This window comes from Melozone crissalis, unplaced genomic scaffold (assembly GCF_028551555.1).
Source record: "Melozone crissalis strain CALT ecotype California unplaced genomic scaffold, PUWL_Pcris_2 ptg000004l_1, whole genome shotgun sequence".
NCBI lineage: Eukaryota > Metazoa > Chordata > Aves > Passeriformes > Passerellidae > Melozone > Melozone crissalis.
The window spans coordinates 28073079-28100752 of NW_026535782.1; the positions used below are offsets into that span (position 1 = coordinate 28073079).

A 27674-nucleotide genomic window follows, 5' to 3' on the forward strand; every position below is an offset into this window, starting at 1 on the left:
GGTGTTATTTGAGCCTCTTGTGAATATGGATTCTGTGATAAGACAGTTTATATGGTTGCATCTTTAGCTGTGAGTGGGAAGGAGAGAGTTTGGACTTGCATGAGGACAAAGTGAGTCCTCTGTTACTTGTGTTTCTTTAAAATTAAAGGTGATAGGTTTTTATTGTGATATGTCATAGAAAGATACTAATTCTTTTATTAACATAATTTAATAAATAAAGTGATGAATGGATTACTATTTTTAGTGTTGAGATAGTAAAGTTTTGTCCTGATCTACTATATTGAAAGGATTTGCATAAGAATGTAAGATAAACTCTATTCTAGGACTTAGGATACACAGCAAGATCTAAAAACAGTATCTCAGGAGCTATACAGCACAGTCCATTTGCATTTCTTCATCTTACTCTGGAAAAGAAAATAAATAGATACAGTCCTCACAAAAACATTGCCTTCAGATTTACTGAATATGATTAGGTACATTGTAATTTTATCTCCAGGTGAAATGTAAGATACTGCTAATGCTAAATAACTGCCTGTCTTTGCAAAATTCCTATTTCTGCTTTCCCTATTAAACTGTGCCCATCACCTGTGAATGTGATCTCACTTTAAAGCAAACGTAAAAGAGGTAAATCTTGGTATATAGAGTGTTGTACATATGCAGACATTCATCTCTTTATTACTGTGGTGCAAATCAGTTTAATGTGTGCCAGATGAAAAAAAATAAATCTCATTACTACTCTTAAGTAGAATGGAGTTCTGGAGTTTTCTGTGTACCTGCACCTTGATTTTGCAGCAAAGAGAAGGAATATGGCAGTGGCACTTGATCATTTTCTTTGCAGCAGCATTCATACTGATAGTGCTCAGTAATCAGTGTCGTGTTGTTTTCAACCATAGAATCCTCATGCTCTATTAACTCTGGTGGTAGGAAAATGGCTGTTGGCAATTTTCCATCATGTCAGTGCTCTTAGTATTTACGTTAGAAACAGTATTTATGAAGGCAACAAAAGTATTTCTTGTTTTTTCCTCTCTCTGGATATTTCCGTGTTGAGAATGGGAATGTATTTTCTCTGTTTGTCTGTTGTTTACATCCTGTAGAGGATGCATATACAGTACTACCCCTGTTACCTGGAGTGACAGAAACCTGAGCTCATTTCAGCCTGTGTTCCAGTTTGAGCCATACAGCTCCCTGTTTGAATTCCCACATAAGGCTGAAACTGAGGAAAAAAGTTTATATTTATAAAGAAACTTTGTGAAAGATTTTTTTTCCTTGTTTAATACTGAGCAGAAATTCATAATGATCTGTCCAGGTATTATTTTAAAAGAAAAGTATTGCTCCTGTGCAAATCGATACAACCTGGATGATGCACAATTCATCCTCAATGGGCAATTGCATTCATTTTTCATTTTAACATTGAATCATTTGATATACTTTGAAATAACAAAGCAATGATCTATGGACTGGGGTATCAAAATTGAAGGAAATTTAATGATATGCAAGTCAAATAAAATCAACAGATTTCTATTTTACTTTCTGAAACTATAAACTAGCTGTCACCCAGTGTCAAGGCTCAGTTGCTTGAAAACATATCAGTTTTTCTTTCCGTGTTTCTGCATATTCTTTCTCCTTTCCCTCCACAGCTTTCTCTCCCACATTTTTTCCCTCTTGGATCCTTTAATATTCACATTGCATTAAACATCTGCTATACGTATCAAATACTCTGAGTATTCATCCATTGTTTATATCAGTTAATGTTAAGTAATGCTTTGTACAGCAATAAGAAGCAATAAAAGCCCCAGCAATAAACTGCTGTGTGGTAGTGATTTCTCCCCAGGGCCTGCAGCAAGCCATTTGATTTGACCAGAATAACAGCAAACATTTTTAGACCTTTCCATTAACTCTGCAGGCCAGTGTCCATGTGGGTTGTTAAGTGTCAAGCTTACAGAAGGGTGGTGGTGGTATAGTCCTGGAGAAAAAAAACTGATGGGTGCCAGAATAAGCATTTGACTGAACAGAAGCATTCATTGAAGCTTTCCTGTGGGAGTGTCATCCAGGTTGTTTGTGGCTTCTGTGTGTTTGAATACTTCACGTGTACTGGGACAAGGCAGAGCAATACTATTAAGTTTAAAGACAGCTAATTCAGGATATTTAGGTCCTAACTGCCAAAAGTGAAATACGGAATTGATTTAGTTTTCAGGAAACATGCACTTAGTATCTTCTGAAAATAGGGTGTTTCAAACTGTCTCAAGGTAAATATGGGCTTGAGAGAGCTTTTACCAACCCTGGGATGTTTGGTTTTTTGGTGTGTCGTCCCATTGTATCATTCCCCTGCCTGCCTCCTCCCTCCCTCACATATTTTTAGGGGATGAAATTGTATAATGAAGTGACTTGGATTTCCAGAACAAACTTCTTTGACATATACTAATCAAACAGTGCAGAAAAAAAAAAAAAAAAGCAGCTAATTTATATATTTCTTATAAGTACCATTATCAGTAGTTCTTTATCAGTAGAAAATTTGAATATTTCTTACAATAACTACTGTTTGACTTCATGTTTTTTAATGAGATCTGTCACTTTTTGTATTTGGCTTGTTCCTTAAAAATCTGTATAAATCATGAAATGGTATTGTGCTACAGAAAAGCATCTTCTACTTAGTAAAACAAATTACTTTGATTAAGGAATCTGAGTGGCAGAAATATACACTCTTCTGGTAAACAGTTCTTTTTTTTTTTTCCTATTGGTACAGTAGCATTCATTTAGGAAATTGCGCAAGGCCTTTAGAGAGCTTTAATAAAGCTATTGATTGCATTATGCAGTACTAGGAAAGGGCAAAAACCATACTTATGGCATGACTTAAATAAACTGATATTAGTCCATGCTTCCTCTTAACTCGTTGAATTTGCTGCCAAAAAAGTGGAAATCCCAAGAGCAAGATACCTGCACCAATATCCTGAAGAAAGTTTTTGAAGAAATGAATGAAAATAACATTGTGAGAGGCACATAGATAAATTCAAATTATTTTTGTAGTGTCATTTTTTGTAATAAAATAGGGATTATAAGGAAAAAACATGGAGTTCATGGAGTGAATAGTTTATCCCTGCATGCCTCCTGGGTTTATTAAGGAAAATGTATGTGTAAAGACACTTGACAGAAAATTCTTGTCTCTCACTTCGTTCTCATTTACAACTTGTGTTGTTTCAAGGGTCTCAGCTATTTATTTGGGAGACTTGTCCTGTATGCTAACAGAAAATGTGCAGAAATAATTCATACATCTAGTTTTTTTTCCCCTTTAGTGCTTTTTAACTTCTGTCATGAGTATTAGAAATTTAATACTGTCATATGTTCTGGAGTATCTAGCCCTTGGTTACATTACAACCAACAGCTAAAACAAATAATATTGCATTGCATAATGTTAGTAAATGTGCATGTCTGTTGGTGTATATTCATGCACTCATATTTATATGTAGAGTGAGGATGTGTGCATGGGTGCAATATCCTTGTCCAGCTTCAGATGGAGGTGGTTAAATGTAGTAGAATCACCGTGATGAAGGAGATGCTTTGATGTTTGCAAGAGAGTAGGATGGTAAAGAGGGGGGAAGGCCCCATAGATCCATGGCACTCTGCATGAGAGAGCTGGATCTTTTTGCATTTAATCCTTTTCTGTTCTAACCTTGCTATCATTTAAAGTAAGAGTGATGTTCCCAGTTTGTGCTTTGGGGAATATAATGGTTTTTAACAGAACCTAGAAGATACTGTGACTGAGTGGCAAAGATTGAAAAACAGTATCATTTGTACAAATTGCACAGATACTGAGTTCATAGATAAAAAAATCCCCATCAAATGTGTATTTTCTTTGTGGCCAACTTAGGTGTGAAATTGCTAATTTCTATTTTGCAGTATGATGATAGCTTGCTGATAATATCAGAGGATTATATTTTGATGTAAGCTCACATAGTTATGATGCCTTAATTAAATGTTTGGAAATAAAACAAGTTGTTGAGCTATGTACAATTTTTGTAACTTAATTTCTTTTTCATGAAAGTCACACAGAAATAGATTTTTAAAAATTTATTAAATCTATTAATCTAATCCAAATGCTGTCCTTCTATTCAAATAATTGTACCAGTATAGCATGTTAGTGTGAAGCTCCAACACATTTTTGTCTTGTGATTTTATTTTAGATGTATAATTTTTACTTGTTGGTCATGAATTTAGTTTCTGTGGAGGCCAGGAGGTAGAAACCCTTTATTATTCCAGCACTGCATGGGACTCTGCACTGCTGTATCAGGAAATCTCAAGTAACAGTTTTATGACGCATGAGGATATTACTCTCTGCAAGCAATAACACGCATTTCTATTTCCCCAGCAATATCCACATAATCAAACATTCACAAGTGCTTTACAAAGAATTTAATTAAATAGTGTGCAGAGTGACTGGATGCAGCATGTACACAAGCTGTTAGATATTCAGTAGTTCCCAATTTGCAGTTAGTGCAGAACACTTTTGTGCAGTAATATGTTGAATGATATTTCCATCAAAATGTGCATTACCACTCCTCCCTTTGTACCTTACTCCTTAAAAATGACACTAAAACCTTAACAGATGTCACCTCCAGAATCATAGGATACCTTGCTCAGGGCTCTAATGGTGTGATAAACAGGGAAATACAAATTCTCATGTTGAGACTTGAACATCACACATTGTTCCTCTGAAATGAAGCGTTTATTACTCCCCAGAGAAAGATATAGATTACTGTGTCTTTTACCACAAAATTAGACGTGGTTGGAATTTTATTTAAAGGTTGTAGTAATTTTTGAAGCTATCAAAGACCAGCCACTGAAAAATTAACATTGAGACTTGGATATTCAGAATTGAGATGTAGACAATAAGAAGCAAAAAATTTCATGACGATGAGTATTTTCAGAGACCATTCTGTCAGTCAGTGGAGATTAAGAAAGTCTCTTTGGCATTAAAGTGTAGTGTATCAGTCTCTGTACTAGGAAATGATAGTGTGCTCATATTCACTCAACATTATTGGTATGCTCATGTCACCTGCAGGGATTACCATTCTGGAAATCTGACAGGGTTATCTAATATGTTTTGTTTTCTCTCTCAAAAAAGCCCTTTCAGCAGTAGCCAGTGTGTGAAAGGACTTTTCAGGCTTGCAGAGAAATGGGGCTATGTTGGATGAAAGTGATTTAAAATATCCCTCTGTGGCTGCCTTCCTGCAAGGCACTTATCTGTCCATCAGATTGGAAGGTTTTGTTGGTGTGTCAGTGCTGTAAAGTATCAGTCCAAACCAGAAAAGCAATAACAATGACACAAACAGTGAAAGACAGTCTGTAATTAGCCTATAAATGTGTTTAGTGTGAGACCTCACCCTTGTTTCCCAGTTCTGCAAGAGTTATTCCAGTTTATTACTGGATGACACTGACAAAATCTATCCATTTTGGCTGGAAAGAAAGACCAAAAACTACAAATGCACCAAAAGGAGAATAAAGAGTTGAAAGGACCAGTGAAAAATAGGGACTTGGTTTTACTTTTGTGCTTGTTCTGTTCTGTGTTTAAAGGGAAGTGCTGGAAACTTAATTGGGGTAAATAAGAACAGTATTTATCTTCTGAAGACACCTTTTGGGGGAAAGTTTAATTGGTGTAAGAGAAGTTATGGCTTCCTTTACAGAGTTGAGAATGGGAGAGATCCCTGTTTAATGTTAATGAAAACTTACCATTAACTTCAGTGATTCCACGTGGTAATGTTTGTGTCTTTTTTTTCACCCCCATCCCTATTCCTTCTTTGTATAGCAGACAGGAGCTTTTCATTTTGCATGTAATGTATAAAAAATTGCAGTTATTCTAAAAAAATAGTACAGTTCAAGCTTCAACTGAAGAAGAAAAGGAAAACATCTAGTTTCGAATTTACTCATGTCCCTTATTTTGAGCACCATGTTTTGGATTTTTCCTTTTTTTCTTTAATTAGGCTTGTGTTCTAGTGTTTGCTTTTCTATAAAATATTTGTTTTTTAACATTTGAAGTGTGTCTCTGTGATTTGGATGTTTTCTGCATGTATTGGGAAGTAGCTACTAGACTTGCCTTGAATTCACTAGGAGGCTGGTATTTTTATGCTTCTTAAAGCAGGCCCTTTTTAGGAATGCCAGAATATGCCCAAATTCTCATTTCCCGGTATTTCAGTGGCAATTTCCTTTGAATCTTGGAGCAGGACTTCTGCAGTCTGTTTGTTCTCCAAGCCAATTCCAGCACATGCATCAGCAAGCCAAAACAGACAAACCTAGGAGAAGTCTCAATGCTGTAATACAATTTACAGTGTTATTTAGAATAATTAGGTCAGAATTTCACTTGTTCATGTTAGGAAGTCACCCAGTGAAGGACCACCTAGACAGACTTGTGATAACTGCCAATGAACTAGCTTTGGAAGCAGAAGTAGTAGAGGCAAATGAGGGAGGAGTGTGGCAGCCAGGCTAATTAATTAAGAAGTCAGGCTAATTAGTTTGACTGGAGGGAGCACCATGCTGATGTCACATTGCAGCTTCCAAAATGCTGTCTGATTTGCACACGGGTTGTACTGGGCTTCAAATAGACAAGCAAGTTGTTTCTGGGCTCTTTCAGAAATTTTTTGCCATGAAGCAGAATTGTGTATTGGTTCGTTTATGAACCTATATTGAACCTAAGGAAATTTACTGCAATTTTAGTTTTCTTTCCAGACTGGTAGTCAATTTAGTTCCTTTTCAATCTTGGCAGTAAGATTTTTATAAGACATGTATTGTAGTATTGAGTTTTTCAGCCTCATGCCACTGGGACAGATTCCTTGGTGCTTTTTTTTACGCGATGAAGGACTGTCCCATATTGTCCCTAATATTTTCTCACTTAATAAATACAAAACAGAACTAAAGTTCCTTAAGTTGCATATGGTTCCATTGTTCTAGCTGGCAGGGCTGAGAGGTGGCTGTCAGCAGTCTTGCTCCCAGAGGATGCATGCTAACAACTGTGTACATTGTAAAATGCCTTGTTCAGTAAGAACTGGGGATTCTGAACAGTTTGCCATTTTTCTTGATGTTATGAAACGATATTTCTTCAGTGCACCCCTAAATGTCAGTCATTACATACAGTTTGATGTGTAAGATGTTCATAAAGGAGTTGCTTTAATGAAAAGATAAAAAAATGCTTGTAGTAGGAGTCTGTGTTACTGTGCTGATATGGTATAGTAAACATTTGAAGCAGTATCAAACTCAGAAGTAAATCAACAAGGTGTTGTAAATAAGCTGGATTCTGTATAAAAAGCTTCGTTAGAAATACTTAGTACTGTATTACATCAATAACATGGTTATCATTTGTGAGCAGATAGTGGCATAAGATAAAAATGAATACTTTATTAATGTTTCCTAAGAAATATTACCAGAGTGCTTTTTTTTTTTTCCCCCATGTATGTTATATAAAATGCTTTTAGTGATGATTTGTGGTCCTTCTTACAATAGCTCTTCAGCATAGTAGCTCCCAGAAGGAGTTAACATATATATTTTCTATTTCTAGATCTGTTGGCTGTGCCTAAGCATCCATATGCTGCTATGGAAAACTGGGGACTGAGTGTTTTCGTGGAGCAAAGGATACTGCTGGATCCAAGCATTTCTTCTATTTTATACCTACTGGATGTCACCATGGTCATTGTACATGAGCTATGTCATCAGGTATTTAAGGTGTTCACATATTTGAGCTTAATGTCAGAAAGCATGTGCTTTTCAGAACTGAAAATGAATTTGTATTGTACATATGAATGGTTGTGAATTCTATTGTAGCTGGAATCCATGGAATGTGGAGGTCTGTAAGACAAATCCCTCCGACACAGAAACTGTGAAGACTCAAAATGGGGTTAGAAGAGAAAACTGGTAGCAATAAACAGCTTCTCTGTCTTCCGTAGCAGTATATTCTGTGTGTTTGTGTGTCACTGTATTTGTTACTGGTATGTAGAATAAACTTGTTGATAGGAGATTCATGCTAAGTTTCATGTTCATGTCAAAAAATATTTTGGCTGAAATCAATTTAGTAGTAGTCTTTGTCTTCTGTGGTATATACATATATCCATTTTCTCTTTCTTAGTTTTTTTTCCCAGTTTGGTATTGACCCTCTCTGTTCACCAACAGTGGATAAGTGAGTCTTTATGTGTACAGAAACTATTGTGTCAGTAAGAAAACTTAAAATAATAAACCCGTATTACAATTTATTTTACACTTTTCCCATCTTCTTATCTCAAGCTAAACACATTACAAGTGTTAGTAATATTGAATTGAATGCAAATGTTATTGAAGAAATTTGCTACAGGGGCAGGAAACGCTTTCTTACACTCATAAGAGGCATAATCATAGCCTTCAGGTTAAAATGAATGAAATCCTACTGTGTAATCACCATGGCTTACATCTGTGAATTTACACAGTATTCTTTAAAGGCGATGCAAATTCTTAACACTTTCTGCAAATAAAAAGTACCATGTGAAAGGAAGTAATTGAAATGGTGTTTTGGGAGATGAACCTGAAAATAATCCTCATTGGTAAATGAATATGAAATCCTCAACTAAAACAGGAAATTTTTATTGAAAGTTACTGCTAGTTTGATCTTGATACTATCACCTGATTTTGCTATACGCTCTTCACTGTGCAGTGCAATAGAGTAGTACACAGTTCAGCTAGAAAAATTACAGTGCCTTAGGAACCATGTGTGGAAAACATACATTAGGTCATCAAGTCCCAGCTCCTGTGAGTATTGGATTTTTCCACGTGATGTGTTTGTAGTGCCGGGTTCTGTGCTCCTGATTACAGGGTTATATGGCTTCCCTTAAAAGCTTTTGATTAAATCTGATAGTAAGTAACTATTCCCAAGTGTTCACCTTAAGTCTTGGTTTTTCTGAAATAGTTTCATTACTTCCATTTATTCTTTGCACTGCTTTGATAATTTCCTCTGCTTCCAGAGCAATTTGTACTTCAGATATGGGCAATAATCACATCAGTAACTGGCCAAGTTTGTTTATTTAATTCTCATAGACACTGAAGCCTTTTTACATTGTTGTGGGAATTTTAGAGGATCATGAAGTGAGCAAAAACTATAGGCAAATTTATTTTAAGGTAGAAATATGATCATAAAGTGCATTTAAGTGACCGTAAAATTGCAGATGAGGAGATTTACTTGATGTCCATGTTGATATTACTTCCAGCGCTGTTTGCTTAATTAAAAGTAACTTCCTCTATTCCTGTTGCTGCTGGTTCTGTTTCAGTACCATGCAGATTAGGTATTTGCTCAGCTACTTCACTGGGTAGCTAGACAAGACAGAAAAAATTGAAGTTAAAGGACCATTTTTTCTACTTTTTGGATGCAGAATTGTCACACAGAATATGGATTATTCGCCTGCAAATAAAGTTTAAAGGGAGAAAACTAAAAAAATTATAACATAAAAACCACTGTCTAGTATCTCCATCACATTGTCTTTATTTAGCCCTTTTTTCTGTCTTTATCTTACCATACTCAGAAGCCCCTCAAGAAACTCTAAATGATACAATCTTAGATGAAAATGTACTGAACCAAGACCAGGTTAGGTCCAGGATCTCTTGCCTCTGCTGTTTAATTGTTATTTATTCACTGCATTTTTCATTGTCTTTGGCTGTGCATCATATCACCTGTTAGCCTGTGGTGATGCATTAATATTCTTCCCCTTCACTCATTTTTACACATAGAATAACAAAAATTAACCAAATTCTCTCTGGTGCAAGCAAAACTGGAATCCACATTGCCAGTTTTGGTTTTTATTTATTGGGTTTTTTTTTTAGATTTCAGGGAAGGGGAAAATGAAATTCTTTTAAAATGTGTGTGGATTTTTTTTTAAATTTTATTTTAATTGTGTCATTGTCCAGGTTCCCTGACTTTAAATCCATGACTTCAAGATTTATGGAACATATCTGAGTATGTAGTAAACTGATCTGTATGAGAGACCTGTTACTTACAGTAACACAGCAATTTCTTTGCTAATGTTTCCAAGATTAGAGAAACCAGATTAATATTAAAAATCTGGATTCTTGCCTTTAGATTTGACTTTTTAAAAATTGTAATTACCAAACCTGCTCTGTATTAATGCTTGAGCACAGTCCTCAAGACAGATAAAAATGAGAGACAGCGCTACAAAAGGAAAAATTCAGTGGTTGCTAAAAGCCAAGTAAAAAGTGTGTAAGAAAGGATTTCATGTCCAGTTTCTTCATAGCTGACTTCTCATATTTGACCAGGTATTTTAGGTACACGTGTTGGGAGAGATGCATTAAAGTTACTTCAGTAGTGTTGGTTCAGTGGTTTTGTAGGGTGCTATTTTTTGATATTTCAGCTTGAGTGTTCTTTCAGAATATTTATTTGTTTAATTAAAAAGAAAATTGGTCATAAGTGTTTTGGCATAAAATCTTGTCCTCTGAGCTCCAAAAGATGAGTTGGTCAAAACACATGTATTTCCACCAGCTTAATTTGATAGCCTGAAATAATTACCATAATTTATTAAAATAATTCTTTTAAGGTAGTAATCAGTTTTATTTGCATATCATAGATCAGTTCCACCTATAGCCTTTGAAGAAAGAGTCATTTGAATTTATGCATCATGATAGTTTTCCCACCTGAGCACAAAACTTGGTGTGACAGATTGAGTTACAGAAGCATGAAAGTAGAAAGAAAATTAAAAACTTCTAAATCAACATTTTATTTTAATAATCTCTAAAAAAATGTATAGAAAAGAGTGTCCTTTCAGTGTATCTGTAAATTAAGTACTTTCTGCATATCAGGTTGAACATAATACCTGAAGGAGAATAGAAATTTATGTGATCAATACATTTCAAAATGAGTGATGGTCTTCACTCCAGGGAAATAGAGCCTATAGTTAAATACACAAATAAATAAATAATTACTTAAAGAAATTTAATTACAGTTTTCCTTTGAGACATGTAACACCTAGGAAGATAATAGCACCTTTCTGCTGGAAAATTTGGCTTTCTTGCTTACAGCCTCTGGGTACTGCTCTGTCTCTGACATCCATAGCTCTCTCTGATACTGTTCAAAAGTAGTTAAGTGAATTCCCTACATTGTCATATTGATATCACATACTGGTTTAATGCCTTTAAAACAATTCTTTCTTTAGGTGGATAATTAAACAAATGATTTTAATTGTATCCTTAACAAATGAACCCATAAAACTCAAAAAGGAGTAGAAGAAATTCTCTTTTGTAGCACCATAAATTAATGTTATTAATTCAAATTACAGGATGAGGTATTATGGACTTTAAAACCTTTATTTTCTGAAAGTCTCTCTGACTAGTCATAGTTCAAAATGACAGTTGTACCACTGGTTTCATATTTGTTCAGTAGTACTCCTGTAATTCAGGAAATAAACTCTGTTATAATAAATGCTGTTATGTTTAGTCATTAGAAATCATTTAAGCAGCCTACTCTGGTATGAATTTAGCTTCCATACTTCTTGGTAAATGAAAGTTATATTCATTTTATTGTTTTAAATTCTGCAGAAGCTATATGAATATATTTCTAGCATTTCTTTGTCTTTTCAGTTAAATGTTCTTACGATCAGGATCTATGTTTAGTGGCTTTGTAGAGAGTTAATTTATTGATAGCCTTCAACTACATTATGCATACTGAGTGTGCATTAAGTTTAGCTTCACATAGTGTATGAACAGGACTTCTAGCAACCTCATCTTTTCTCTCTAAATTCTTAAGGTGGTCTTCAGAGACATTCATTGCCATTTTTTTCTTCATTGTTTTCATTTGAATTCTGTTTGCTGAACCTTATGTGGATTTCTGATAATCTTCCAGCTAGTCTGGTCTTTGCTTGCTAGTCTGTCCTTTGAAGCTCCAGTGTTCACGTCACTACGGATCCTTCTGTGCATGTCATTCTCAGTCCACAAAGACATGCTCAGAAGTGACATCTTTCATTCAGGTCCCAGACAAACCCTTCAAACAAGCCAGCTGTCATGAAATCAGACTGCTTATGGGCCATCTCTGCTTTCACTCTTTCCTCACTCTCATTACACTTCAGCATCAGTTCCTCTGCTCTGACCTGAGTTTTTCCCTCTAGAATACTTTCTGCTCCCTCTCTGTATTTTTAGAGCTTGCTTACACATGAAAGCTCAAAATTATCTCTCTAGATTGTAACTAATTTTTATAAATATTAAGAGAAAACTGGAAGATAATGTTACTTCAACAAAGTTTTGTTATTTTTTTGGCAGAAGAGATGCTACAGAGAGTATGAAATAGGTTTTCATAATACTGTCAATGTTTTTGTTCTTACCACTGGTGTAACATTATTCAGGTTACATATTACAAGCATTTAAATAATAATTTAAACAGGATCATCCATCAGCAGATAGAATATATGACATCTGGTTTCCTGTGAATTCCAGTCCTCATCTGTTTTCCAGTGATCATCCTAGCTCTGTGTAAAATCCCTCTGACACCTACATGTCCTGTACTATGAGATTTGTGTCTGTTGAAGTGTACTCTGTGAGCAGAGTACATAATGGTTGTGTTCCTGCCTTGCCTTCAGCTCAGGCCCTTATCCTCTTTTCAGCTGATGATCTTTATTTACTTGTGGAGTTTATGGAGTTTAGTTATCCTTGAGATTTCTGTCCATGATAAATTAGATTGAAGTCAGTGGGGATGTTGAAGAATCATCTGGAGGAAATGGGAAAGGCAGGCAGCTCAAGTAGGGCTCCTTTGAATATACACAGGTAGGCTGTGCCATTTCAGATACCTCTGCTTCTGGTTGCTGTTTGTGAAGGCTGCTCATGTTCTTTAAGTCATGTATGAAATTTCCTGGGCCTTTGTGAGTATCTCACATACCCTAGTATCTTCTCTAAATGCCATCAACTTCCTGCTTTTTAGCTTCTGAGTCCTACCCACAGAAAGCTGGCATTGTTGTGTAAAGCTGCTTTCTTTAAGAAACCTGCCAAGGAGAGGAGCATCAGTAGTATGGTAGATGTTAGTGGGCAGAGAGCAGGGAGAAAGAAATGCTAAAATTTAGGTCTGGGGTGGAGAATGTGTTCCCATTTTCATATATATGTTTTTTGTTATTCACACTATGCATCATGAAATTCCCATGTAATGGATCAGATTACTTGAGTTAGAAGCCTTTTTCTGTCCAATGTGTATGTTAGTCTGTTAAACCTAGGTGAACATCTACTTCAGAGAACTAAACTTGACACTGTGAATACTGTCCTCAATGCTTCTTTCGCCCTGCTTGTTCTTTTCTAATGTTTTACTTCATTAACTTGTTCATCCTGTAATGTTGTATTAATTAACAGGAGAAATACGGTTAGTGAATTTCAGTGTGAGGTAAAAACTACTGTTTTATTAATACAAGTGGAGAATGCGTTTGTCTAGGTGAAATATATGCAAACATGGTTTCCTAAAGGTTGTTAAAGTTGTTCATGTGAACTTTTTGTTTTTCCAGTGGTTTGGTGACCTTGTGACTCCAGTTTGGTGGGAGGATGTGTGGTTGAAAGAAGGTTTTGCTCACTATTTTGAGTTTGTTGGGACAGACTACCTCTACCCAGGGTGGAACATGGTAAGTCAGTTCTATTTTGTTAGTGTGGAGACTCCACAGAAACGTTGCTCTGCTGTTAGACAGGGACTGCTGAAAAGTACCAAATGATGTATGCAAGTATCAGATGTCAAATGAAGCAAAATTGCTAGGTGTGAAGTAATTTTACAGCATTGCAAAAGTGTAATCTGCAATTTATTGCAAAAGAAATAATGTCGTGTCTATCGTAACCCAGCATTAAAATAGCTACTGTCTCTCTGCTTAGAAATATTTTTGATTAAAGCAGTTATGATTTAACATGGACTATTTTTTAAAACATTGAGAACATTGAATTTTATCCACAAGATAAATTGGAAAGAAATGTTTGGCTAAAACATTCTATGAAAATGAGCATATTTTTTCTTACAGTATTCTGTTCTTGTCTCCCTAAATATACTCTTTTAATCTTCCTGGTATTGTTTGCATATCTAAAGTAAATGTTAAATTAACATAGGTTGCATAAATTGAGAAGTTATGTTTTGGTGTGTTTTGTCGCTGTACACAGTGGGACATGCTTTTTCAACCAGTGTGCAAATACAGGAACTCTCTGAGGGAACTGGGAATTCCATAATGGGACATTATTTTGGAGTCCTTCTGTTATATCATATTGTTTCTTGGCAGAATTTTTATGAATTGCTGTAGTCTAGCTACATTATATTTGTAAGAAAAATAAGAGAGATGAGACCTCAGTACAAGGAAATCATAAATGAGACCATGTTGAAGGTTTCAATAGAGATTTTTATTGTCCTTTGGATGCGTGCTAATGTTTGCTAACCTTTTGTGCTCATATATGTTTGATTATGGGGCAAAATATTTATTATAGGTCATGATTGTCTGACAGATTTTTTGGGGCTTGAATGTTTTGCTTAAGCTCTTAAAAACTAATGTCTGAATATTTTTTCCATTTCTATGTGCTTTCTTGAGTATACTTATCCCATTAACTTATGGCACCATAAAATGAAGATGCTATAATTATGAGTTAAAACCAACTTTTAAAAAAATAGTTGTATACAGGTTACTCTTGAGTTAGTTATGCTTCTTGTGAAATTTGAATTCTTTGTAGTATTTTAATTTTTTCTTTCAGGTGTCAATTATGATTTATAATTGCATTATGAAAAGGAAAACAAACCTTTATTTGAATTGACAACTTTGTTGCATAGGTAGGCTTGTTGGGTTTCCCTGGGTTTGGCTATATTAAAACTCATTCTATTCATCTTTATAAAGAACACAACCTGAATTACAATGTGATGATTCTAATTATGAATGCAATGAATTCTGGCAGGCCTTTGTGTTTTTAGCATAGTGAAGTGTCATAGATGACAACATTTATACACTGAATTTTATCTTCAAATCATCAGTCATTTGTTCTTCACATAATCAGTCTAACAAATTCAGAATTACTATGCTTAAGAAGTCATTTGGAATATAGTATATTTGCTTGAAATTTCTGTGGAATGAATATAATGTTCACTGTTATGCAAATAACATGCCCATCATGTGAAATCTTGGCATTTTAGCAGAATACAACCAAGAAGAGTGGATTGAGCAGGGGATGGCAGTTAAACTGGGAAATCAGAAATGTGCTGCATAAATTAGAATTAACTACGTAATATTGCTGTGCCTGAAAAAGTATTAATCTATCAAGTTTTTCCTTAAATTAAAAAAAAAAGAGAGACATATATTGTTCATAAGGCTTTGGATATCTTTGACCTTTGATATAAAAATGATCATATTGACATATTTAAATGATGACAAAATGAGATGAAACTCAAAATGGCTTAATCATACTTCATTCTTTTGCAGACTACTAGAGTAGGAATCAATACTGTTGTGTTTCAGCATGTTGATTACACAGATTGTAGGAAGAGGAAGCAAGAGTTACAGTTACTGAAATTTGTCTTGCTGAAAATTTTGTTATTGCTATAAAATGCATTTGCTGTTTAAACATATTGACTGGCATTTGTAAACTTGAAAAAATTAAAGCAATCATGTGTAAAAAGAGAAACTGTTCCAAGCAACTTAGTGTTTTTTACAAGAGAAGGATGAAGTACAAGTTGCAAAAACAAGAACTAGAAACCTTATTTTCTGTCATGATGGCCAAATAGTGCAATATTCCAGTATTCTGTTTCGTGTTTTGTCAGTAGTAATTCACACCTATGAATTATAAATAAAAAAATGTATGATGTATGTTACCACAGCTCTTTGTGTCAGGAAAACAGTGATAAACTAAAATCCTCTTTATTTCTAAAGAATTGGGAAAGTTAGATAGCTAACTTATTTCCCTCATAATTTTGAAATGTTAACCTTGAAGGTTTGCTCAAGATGCCCATGGATTAAAATGTCAAAATCAGCTTATTTTTAGCTTACTAAAGACTTTTTGTCACATTCTTTTTTGGATAATTGTAGAAGCAGAAGACTGGTAGTCCATTCCAGAAAAAGCACTTTTGTCTGGAAATGCAACTTGGGCAATGGATACACCTGAAAAAATGGTATCTATCCGCAGCTTCCTCTCTAAGTTGTTGATATTTATAGGCTACAGGAATGTAAGCTTTCACCATTAAGGCTTATAAACCACTAAAGTTTTGATATGACTTCTCTGAAAATGTTTCTCTTTTAGCAGAGCTGAGCATTTTTCAGTTTCCATCTTATCAGGCATTCACAGCCTTGGTGTGGCTGAACCTGAGACTCTTGAGAAGAGCTGTCTTTTAGGCATGTTCATACCAATACAAACCAAAGGCACCCAGTTCTGCACAAAACAGGGATCTATGATTCTTGTCTGAAACCTATGTCTTGGCTTTTCCTTCTTCTCCAGGTTCTTTAGCTTTCTTAAATATTTCTTCCCCCTGCCATTTTTCATTTTATCAGTTTTTCTTTAATTGTCTTCTAGACTATTTTACAATAGGAAAGATGAATGGATAACAGTGCCAACTACCATGGAGCTGTAACACTTTATTGAGCATTCCAGCATGTCAGGAATTTCTTGTGTTGTCCAGAAGGCATCTACTGCCATACTTCATCATGCTTGCATAATCTTAATGAGAAAGGAAATCCAGTCCTTATTAAACCCTTGCTGTCCTTATGTCCTGGATCCTCTAGCTGAGGTCACTTGGTCTGTTCAGCCCAGAGGAGAGCAGACTGAGGGGACCTCATGGCAATCTACCACTTCCTCATGAGGGGAAGAGGAAGGGCAGGCACTGATCTGTAATGCCTGATGACCTGAGGGAGTGGCCTGAAGATATCTGGGGAGGTTGAAGTTAGCTCTTAGGAAAAGGTTCTTCATCCAGAGGGTGGCTGGGCACTGGAACAGGCTCCCCAGGGAAGTGGTCACAGCACCAAGTCCAACTGAGTTGAAGCAGTGTTTGGACAGTGCTCTTGGACACATGGTGTGACTCTTAGTGATGGTCCTCTCCAGAGCCAGGACTTGGACTCGGTGATCCTTGTGGGTCCCTTTCGGCTCAGATTATTCTGTGATTAAAATTTTGGGTGAAAAAGAGCATGAAGAGGCATTCTGATGGAAGTGTCCATTATCCATTGCAATTAATGTAAAATACATCAGAACTTTCCCAAGGAAGGGAATGAAGTTTTGCTGGTTTTAAAACAGGAAGATGAGCTTTCTGTGCTGAGATTCTTAATCGTTATCTCAGTGTCTTAATATCCTTTTCCAAAGCTAAGTCGCTTCAGATTAAAGCTAGAGTTTCTCATTTCCTTCCTTTAGCTAAAAAAAGAAGGCCCTGCATGTTACTTTTTACCTTGTGAAGATGAAGCTATGTTTAATTTTGCAGGAAAGCTCTCTCTGCTATACAGTGATTAGACATTTGCCATGGGAAGGAATTCACCATTCTTCCCATTTCATCCTCTTGCCTTGCCTGTCTCCCAAATGAGGAGTTTTTTTAAATTCTAATTCTGAAATGCCTCAAATTCTTACTGCTAGATTTCATTCTTAAAGGTCTGGGAACTTTAAACAGTTGTTTCTATGTTGTCAGGATGATTTTAAAAAGAAAGCTGTGTTTGCAAAGTGTTCCTCTGAGATCGGGAAATTTTGCTTGATCATGTGTGCTCAGAATAGTCATCTGCATGTGAATTCCCTGGCTGTTGCTATTTCATGATTTAGAAAAAGGCAAGATTTCTGTTTTAGAGGCTTCCTCTATGGCTGTTTCTCCGTGTCATCAAAAAGCAACCACAGCTGGATGTGAGTTCTTGAGCTGTAAGATCTTATGACCAATACAAGGTAATCTCACTTCTGTGGAAGGGGCCTTTGCTGGTTTTAGAATCAGAGAAAATTACAGTGGAAAACTCCATGATGGTAATTTCCACTTCAGCGCTCTGTCTTTTCTCATCTACCATGCTCTCCTTCCTCCTCTCAGAGGCCTGTTTGCAGCTGTATATTCCATCTTTCTCTTGGCTTGTTTCTCTCATATCCTGAAGTCCTTTGCATGTGGCTTTGTAAAGGAAGGAATTCAGCTGAGGCTTGCAGATCCAGAAATTTATTGGCTGATCTTTTCCCTCCATATTTTCTGGTAGAAGGAACCATCATGTTTGTCCTTGAATGTCTCTGGTACTGGGTTAGATTTTGAGGACTATGACAGCAGGAATTACTGGCATGTAATTTGACCATGCATCCATCAAATGAGCATCAAATACTTTAGCAGTCAGTGCCTGACTTGGTGCTGAGAAAGCATTTCACAGCTGCCTTCTCCCTTTTTTTATTATATAAAAGTTAGCTTTGCTGACAACTTCACTGGCTGAGTCAAGGTGTAGCATACCAGCAATAGCTTTGGATCCTATGTCTTCTTGATCCATTCTTGATCCCATTGCCTTGGGATAGGATTTTCTACTTTCTTATTTGCTTACTACTTTTATAATTAAGGATGGTCATATCTGCCAGAATTTTTCTTAAAAATGAAATTTTAAATTAGTTTTTCTTATTAAATTGAAAACTTTTAACCTGTATAGAAGGGTATCTTTCCTCCTTCCTTAAGTGAGCTGTGCTTCCCTTACACTACTAGGTTCCACAGTCTGGACAATCCTGCTATTACTAGAGACAGCTGAAAGTAATAATGAGGTTGTGTATCAACGTGTCTCTATCATAATAAGTAAGAAATAGATAAATGATCTTAATTGCCCGTCTTTCTCATTGGCTTGGTTGGAATAATGAGTGAATTCAGCCACTGGACACATGCATATCTTTAAAGTGCTTTGTCTCACATGCCTCCTAATGCATTTGCCTCCATCAGTAGAAATTTCTAAGCCATTGTTGGATTCATAGAAAACCCAGAAAATCATTACAAGTTTTGAAGTAGACTTAAGATATGGACCTTTTTGATTTATTTCATTATTATTTTGGCATTTCAGACCTGAGCTATAGCCTGCTTGATCCTTCTAACCCAACATAAATATCATGCTGGCTCAGCATTAAGGGAGAAGGATTCAGCCTCTCGTTTTTTAAAACTACTTTCATCTTTTCTTTTTTTGGTTAAAGGCTCCCCATGCTGGTGTAAAGTAAGGCTTTAATTAATACCACATGGAGTGTTTTTCCTCCAGTAACTGCTCAGTGAAGTCAATCCTTGTATGATTTTTTGTTTTTACTTGACTACGGGGGAAGCTTTCAGTGTAAAATTAACTAGAATCTCATGTATAATTGACTTTGGCGGGAAAAAAAGAGATTGTAAAGGTAAGGTGCATGATCTGATTCCTAATTACTAGCCCTTTTTAAGCATACCAGGTAAGAAATCCTTATACTAAATTTTGCTTATAACTAAGAAAAGAATTTCCATTTCCATGTTTACTTCCTAAAGACAGGTTTGCATTTTTTTAATGCTCTGGCAAAGTAGTTTAATATAGGGAATTCTTTAAGTAGTTAACTCTTAACAGTTAGAGATCAGACATAAGTGAAGATCAACATTTAGATGAAACATTTATTCAGGAGATTAAGTAGGGGTTTGGAGCATGTCAGTCTCTCTCCTAGCTTCGTGTCATTTTCTGCTCATCTTGAGACAGCAGTTTAAATGACATTATGATGGGAGCTTTGGAGTAATGTGAGTTCAAACCTTCTGAGTTCAGGGTTTAGATGAAGCTTTCATTTCAGAAAAAAACTTCACTCAGCTGTCTGAATTTCACATAATTTTGAATCAGTAGACACTTCATCTTCAGTAAAGATGAGAAACTTTGCAGCAACTTTTGCCTCAAAGCAAGGACTCATTACAGGGTTTCCCTGCTGAAACAAGAATATGCACTTCATCAGAAAGTATGGTTGATATGGGAAATTCAGTAGAAAAGTTCAGTTGTATTTTTGAGGGCATTCTTAACTGAAAGACCGATTCTCAAATTTTCAGCAATCCTGAATGTGCTACCACTTAATTTTAAATTTGTGGCAGTGTGCAGCTACTTGGAGCACAAACTGGTGAGTAATTTTTGGTGTGTCTGCATAACATCTTTGCTTCCTTCAGGACTTAACTTGTTGAATCTCATCACTTTCAGATTGAAGCACAGTCTAGGTGTGCAATACCTGAAAAGTATTTTCATGAATGGTAGCCTCTGACAGTAGTTGCTGCAAGTTGACTCAGTATGCCAACTACATCATAAAGCCACTTTTCATTTAAGCATTATTTACTGTTTCTTGAATTGAGGTGATTTTCCTTTACAAATTTCCTCTGTGGTGTTTGAATTAGAGGATAAGCTTCATACTTTGTTGCCTAATATTTTAAAATGCTCTAAAGACAAATGCATGAGGAAAACTCTGTTCATCTGTTTGCTTAATGACTCTATTTCAGTGAAGGCTACTACATATATGGTGGCAAAACATGATCTTGGAGAATGAAATAGGCCTTTTTGTCAGTCAGCGTGAAAATTTCTCAATAAATTTTGCAAGATGTTTGATAGGAAATGCAGAAAAGAAGGTTATGAAGGTAGATATGGAACTGTGACATGTTTACAGGTGATCAATGTAGAATGTGTTCCAGACCTCCTTCAGTAAATTATACACATAATTGAGGCACACATCAGAGATGCAAACTTAAAAAAACCCCAGTTTTTCAATTGCTCAAGGTATTTACAAAAGATTACTATTGGAAAGCAAGAAGGAAACATTGCTGTCATTTGCAGGTACTCAGGAGACTTCCTGTGCTATGACAACTTAGGATTTGTAAGCATGTAGACAGAAAGAACTTGATTTTGGCTCTCAGTGGATCTTACCTGGCCCTAATGTATTTTACCAAACCTTAGATTTCCTCATAGATTATATTCCTCTGTTTTTTAAGCTTCATCCTGTAATACATTTTGTTAGAACTCAACTGCTGGTAGTCTATATGCTGGTGTTCTTTGGTTGCTTTAAAAATTTGCCCCTGTTTCTTTTTCCCTAGGGTGCACTTTCCACGTAAACCCAAATATTTGTGTCTTGCAAATGCTTGTTCTCTTAGGCATGAAAGATCACTTATCTTCTTTGTATTCTTGGTGGCTACTAAAGCTCTTGTGGAGATGATATTTTCAGAAAATTTGTCAGCAAGGTCATTTTCAGATTTGCACACCAATGTTAAGCTTTATTCATGTAGATTTCGCAGTCCATAAAGTGTTCAAATGGCTGTCCCAGAACAAAGGCAATGCCTTTAATATTGAGGCCTTTGATCTCTTTTGCGTACTAATTATCAGTTTGGGCTTTCATTATGGTGCTTCTTTAATTCCTTTTTTTTTTTCTTTCATTTTAGTTCTTTTCCTTAGTATTTCATATTAATTTTTAGAAATTAAAAATTACGTGACTGTCTTTAAGTATTACATTATTGTCATGCTTTTGCTCTTACATTATACCTCAATATGATATTGTAAAATCACCAGCCGCAACCTCTCTCCATTACATCATTGTTACCCTGTTATACACAATACATTTTTCTTGAAGGTAAATGCTTCTTGGAGGTACAGGACATTTATACATGAAGAGTGGCCACTATCTCAGAACAAGGTGAATTTGAGTGTTGGCTAGGGAGGGGACAGCACAGAAAAAGGACAAGTCTTTCATGGAAATCTTGTGCAAAGCAGAGAAGGTCTTACTGGTGAAGACTGAAAGAAATCATTCCTATGAATAGACAAATACTTGAGTCTAGTGACCACAGATGTTTGGGAATAGTCAGAAAATGTAGATATTTTAAAGACATGTTCATCTGATAACAGCACTTCAGTCCCTGCACCTGGAAGCATTCTAAAGAATAAGAAAGAGAACCACCAGATATGATTGTCATATGTTTTATTTTCAACAAAGGTCTGGTGTCTCAGACTTTGACTATACACAGTTCAAGAAAAGCTCTGAGGAGAAGAGATGGAGAGTTGGGATTCCAAGTGCGCAATAGGAAGACAGGGAGTGGAGGAGCTTCCTCTTTGTCTTTAAAGTGAGACACAAATTTGTGTGGGAGCAGCTCTGTCCTTATTTCAGACTCACCTTGTGCTGCTGTGATATCCTTCCTGCTCAGAGCCCTGGCCCTATGTTCGCGTGGCACTTGCATGTGGCTACTGACACTTCCCAAGCAAGGCTGCAGGACTCCCCTGAAGCCCTCTTTTCCTCACAGCTGGATCACAGTCTTCGCCTTTTTTCTGGCAGTTGAACTCCCTCAGGGAAGGGTCATCTTTAACAGCATTTTGTCATTGTTTCAATGTGTAGCTGCAAACCTGACACCTATCATGTTGCCGGCTTGCTGGTCTCATTAAACACATTCCAAGATTGATTTCCTTTACCATTTCTGTCATGAGTGTTTCTTTACTTCTGTAGGTGTCAGTTAGAACAGATCAATTCCACTGTATGCACAGGGTAAAATAACTAGGGAATAGAAGCCCTTCTTCCATCTGTATAAGCAGTTTGGTCACGCATATTGACCTTTTCCCCTTAATGTGATATTAGGACTTCAAGAGCTTAAGTAGTGTTTTGTCAACATAATTAAGGCAGTTTCAGTTTCTTTCTGCACGTTTGCTGCTTGTTACCTGTTCAAGGTGTAGGTCCCTTGTCAACCAGCAGTCTGTCTGTGCCTCCTGGGAGTCTGCTTCTCCAGTCTGCTCTCAGGGGCTTTATTCTAAAGGGAAGGGCTGGGAATGTTGTGGAAATCGTTTTAGTTCAAGAAATTTAGCTTTATAGGTCAAAAGCCTTCTTAATTCTGAGTAAACTGTAGGTTTGCATTTTCGGAGGCATACTAACTATTCCATTTGTATCGCAGTGTGACAGTTCGCTGTGAATTTCAAGGAATTTTTTTCAGCTACGTAACTTGAATGAATGGTCATGAATCTGAAGTTCTCCTTTTCAGTCCTTCAGGACATAACCAAAGAAACAAAGAGAAAACCAAAATGTATCCTGTTCTTTTCAAATGCATAGTTTTTTTCTTGCATCTTCGCTTTGTTTGTCATGTGCTGATTTTCTTGATTCTGGTTCTGTATTTAAGATATTAATTTGTGATTATCCAAGGTCCTTTTAATGAGTTAATTCCAAACAGTAACAATCTACTCACACAATTGTTTGTCTTTTGGGATCCAAACCTGAATTTGGAGACAGGTGTGTTCCACCTGTATCTGTTACATATCATACATTTGATGAAACTGGGGCTTTGTAACTGACTGATAAAGAATGTGAGTGAAGTGTAACAAAAATATCTACAATTTTTACACCTCAGCAATTTCCTCCAGAGTAGAACTGTCATTATAATTGTTTCTCTACACTTTTTTTTCCCATTAAAAAAGGACAGTTACTAACTGCTTATGCCTAAGAAAATTAACAATGATATGAAAAAGACATTAGTTTTTGTTTTACAAACCTTACCTCATGCAGCCAGATGAGAACACTAAGAGTGTGTAGGTAATTGGCTTTCCTGCACCCTGTGTTTTTAATTGCCTGGATATGCAGTCAGCTCAAGGTACATTTCTTGTGCTCTAATGAATTTTAACATAAAGGTTTATTTCTAGATAGATCCACACTGGGAGAGTTTTTCAGCTGTCTTATAAAAATAATTTAAAGTAACACATTGATACCAAAACCTTGCCACCCAAGAAATTAAACATAGAATTTATTATGCAATTGTGTGTGTATTTTACCTAATGACATCAAGGTGGCATTTGAAAAATGCTGCATTCCCCAGTTTCTTTATATCATGGCTGTAGGTTGACATTGATTCAGGAATTGTTATAATTTAGATAAAGTTTGAGATATGCCATTTCAGGTGAAAAAGCTTATTTAATCCTTATATAATTTTTAATTCATTCTTTGCATTTATTTGTGACTTGAAAAAGCAAGTAAATAAAGCTCTTCTTTCCTGACAAAGTTTTTTGGATAAAAGACATCTATGTGAATGCAATATGAGGAGGGCATGTAATTTCTCAGCTGAAAAAGCCCCATCTAGTTGTACTGTACAAATGACTGCAGCACAATGCATAGAGTATACATGAACATTTCATTAGTGTTGCTGCCAGAGTAAATAGGCAGCCGTTTTGAAATGCCTCTGCTATCCATATTTATAGAAGGTAATCAAACAAATGCTTGTGTTGGATGTTGCTTGGGTTTGTACCTGCCTCTGATGTAGCTGTGACTTTGACTATGTCATTTAAACTGCATGCAGCTCTTTTCCCACTTGTGAAGAGACATGATAATGGTTTTCTTCAGATGGAAGTTACAAAGTCTGTAGATGGCTCAAGCTCTTCAGGAGGAAGGATTTCTGTACTAGAGTCATGAAAGAGTGCAAGCATCTGCTGTGACACTGCTGTGAGCTCTCTTAATTGTACTGTCCCACACTAATCTGCTAAGTGAACTTGTCACTAAGAGCCAAATAACTTAAACTTCACTAAATAAAAAATAGTAATTGTATTTACCCATCTTTGTCAAAAATTTTTGTCCCTGCATATGCAATGAGCTCAAGGACAGCTATTTTTGTGATTGAAGATTTTGCTAGTTTCCTCTCTCCCCACTCCTTGTGTGTATGAATAATCATAATCAGAATTCCAGTGTGCACATATGGATGCATTTTGATTCATTTAATGCTCTTTAATTTCAGTCAAGTTTCCCTGCAGCAAAGGATCGCAAGTCTGAGTCTATTCCAAATACCTGTTCAAGACTGTAGGAGGTCATGGTGGTTTACATTCAAAGCAGAAGGTCTGATTTTAGTCAACTGTAATGGTAGCCAACTGCCTCTGGCAACTGTGCATCATTTCTGAATTTCTGTAAATATGTATTTGTCTGTGATACTACTGCATATGCTGTATTTCAGGAAAAGCAGAGATTTCTGACAGATGTCCTACATGAAGTGATGCTGCTGGATGGGTTGGCCAGTTCACATCCAGTATCCCAGGAAGTGCAGCAAGCCTCAGACATCGACAGGGTGTTTGACTGGATTGCCTATAAAAAGGTGAGACTAACTAAGCTTATCTATATGATACAGATAAGTCAGGAGCTATAAGAAGATCATGTTCCACCTGTAAAAGAAATACCATTGTTAAACTATTTATGGGAAACTAATCTGTGTGGAATGCATTTGGAATGTTCTAAAGTGATTATAGCCAATTACATTCAACATATCAAGTGTTAGTAAATGCTATAAATAAACTTGGGAGGCTGTCAAAATTCACTAACAAGATTTAGGGCTTTTTATTACTATGTATTTTTTTTGACAGGGTCTGAATTGTGTTAGATGCTTTAAAAAGCAAAAGGATATGTAGTTTTTGTCCTATTGAAACTCTCTAGAAAATTTACCAAGGGCTAAATCTAAATGTAAAGTTTTTTCTATGCATAAGAGTTTTACTGTCAGCTAGTGAAAACTCTGAAGTCATTGCTGAACACTGGGAGTGGAGAAACTGCCTTCTGGTCTGGTGAAAGAACAGATATTAAATTCAATCAATTTTGAATTGCATTTCAATGATTTGGAAGTCTTCTGGCCAGTTTCTGGATTCAGCAGCTTCTGTGCAGGAGTGAGAGGGTTTTCCCTCCTCCATAACATGACTGGGCTTGCTGTTAGCACATGGCCTGAAAGCTGGTGTTTCCCACCATACCATATTGCTTATTCTCTGCTACAGGCTATGACATATAAAATTGTGTATCATGGCCATATGTGTTTGCTGTGTGACACAGTGGCTGCTGCCTGCAGCCTTACTGTACAGGAGCTCTCTGATGATGATTCAGTTGCAAGAGTCTTTTGACTGTGACCTTTGTGTCAAATTATCTTTTCTTCTGCATCATTTTCTGCCTAACATGAGACTGTAGCAAAGCAGCATAGAACTGACTTGGTGACTAAACCTGCTCATTCTGGGATGAAAAAGAGGTGTTATCCTCTCTTGTAGTCATAAACTATTCCTAGACTGCAATAACTTCACCTTGGTCTTCTTCCATGAAAGGATCATACGTCTGTAAGGATGGGCGAATCAGTGTGTGTGTATGTGTGGGTATATGTGACCATGTAATAAGTACCTATGATGGAATATAAAACCACAAATTACTTATGACAAGATATTAAAGTGCTGCAGTTGCTCAAGAGCCCAAGTAACATTTTCAAAAATCCCTTAGGTATGTTGGAAAATATTGCTCTAGGTCAATTAAGCTATAACAGGCAGCAGCTTTTAACATACTGAATATTCCCATTGTTTAAATCTTTCAATCATATGCTTTCTGGTGATAGCTAGACCTTGATAGGTTCAGAGGCTTATCTTACATGAGCATCTTCATATTTCAATCTAATTATTTTTGCTAATTTATACAGTAATAGCACTATCTTACAGTTAACTGTAGTACCTGACAATTTTATGAACACTGCAACCATCGAGTAATTTTCATTTACATTGAAATGACAAATAGGACAATAGGACACATCTGTATACTGACAGCTGTTTTATGCAGGCTAATAGGATCAGTCTGTTTTTTGTGGAGATTACAGTACAAAATTTGTCTTGTATCTACCTGTGTAAATGTTCCTTTTTAAGTAACAGTGGCCATGCCCAGTGGATACAGCAGCATCTCTCCACTTAGCTGCTCTGGTGGCCAGTTCCCCTTAGGTGACATTGGATGTGTTCATACCAGAGCATGATCCTGTAAATTTTGAGCCCAGTTACCAAATCTAGCAAACTACCTTAGGAAATGGCAGTAGCAGTATTTACTTACACACTTTCATAGGTGGGGAGATTAAAATAACCACTCTTTCACCTACGAGGTCTTTTTTTTTCCTGTCTGATAATTTGTCTGTCTGCTATTCTCTGTAGCTGTTTATCCTTTTGGTTTAAGATACAAGCTTAATTATATAATAGGAAGCATAAAAGTTTCATTAACAGCATACATGCCTATTGTTTAATAGGAAGAAACTTTCCTGACTTATTTTGTAGCTGTTCTTTTCAGTACCTTCCTTGAAAAACCTTACACTGTTCCTTCTGAGGATAAATTAGAGCAAATTTAACTTATCTTACATCGTTTCTTTCCTAGAAAATCTTGTATGCATGCATTCATTGCTTACACTGAAAATCAGCTTTGGAAATAAGTTTATTTATTAGATACCCAGAATAGAGCCTATTCCTCTAGCTCTCTAGTGTCTACTAGTGTAAATGCTGTGGTGAATAGTATGGCGGTAAAATCCAAACTGTAAAATTACACTGAAGGCTCTCACCTGGTCAGGTGTGGGCTCAAATATTTTCAGGTGCCACAAAGCCCTTGACACACAACGAGCCCTGCTGGAGGAAAATTATTAATGGTGTTTCTGGGATGACTTTTTGGTTGTCTTTGGTTGAGTGAATTTTTAAATTGCTGTAAATCATTAGGCTGTCAGAAATTTTTTTCTCTTGACTCTACTAAACTTTGGGTCAGGACCATCAGTGAGGACTTTTCTACTGTCTTAAATAAAATATTTTTAAAGAGTTTACCACTATGTGCAGCATCCATTCCCTGCATTTTAGACTTTTTTTCATTGTCTTTTAACTTTTTATTTAAATGTCCATCTTGTGCTCCCTGAGTGCTTGGATTGCCCATGTGATCTCTATTCTCTCTTCGCAATTTTCTACAAGATATTGAAATGATGAAAATTTCTCTGATATAAGTTTTGTTCAGTGAAATGACAGTCATAG

At 36.1% G+C, this 27674-nt stretch overlaps 1 protein-coding gene across 1 annotated transcript in view; it reads left to right on the plus strand.

Annotated features, from left to right (window-relative positions):
• TRHDE (thyrotropin releasing hormone degrading enzyme) overlaps positions 1 to 27674 on the plus strand; it is a 202624-nt gene that overhangs the window by 72152 nt on the left and 102798 nt on the right. The window contains exons 4-6 of the mRNA XM_054271588.1: positions 7544 to 7698; positions 13491 to 13604; positions 24845 to 24982. Coding sequence (XP_054127563.1) covers positions 7544 to 7698; positions 13491 to 13604; positions 24845 to 24982 — 407 coding nt within the window. The remainder of the gene's footprint in view (positions 1 to 7543; positions 7699 to 13490; positions 13605 to 24844; positions 24983 to 27674) is intronic.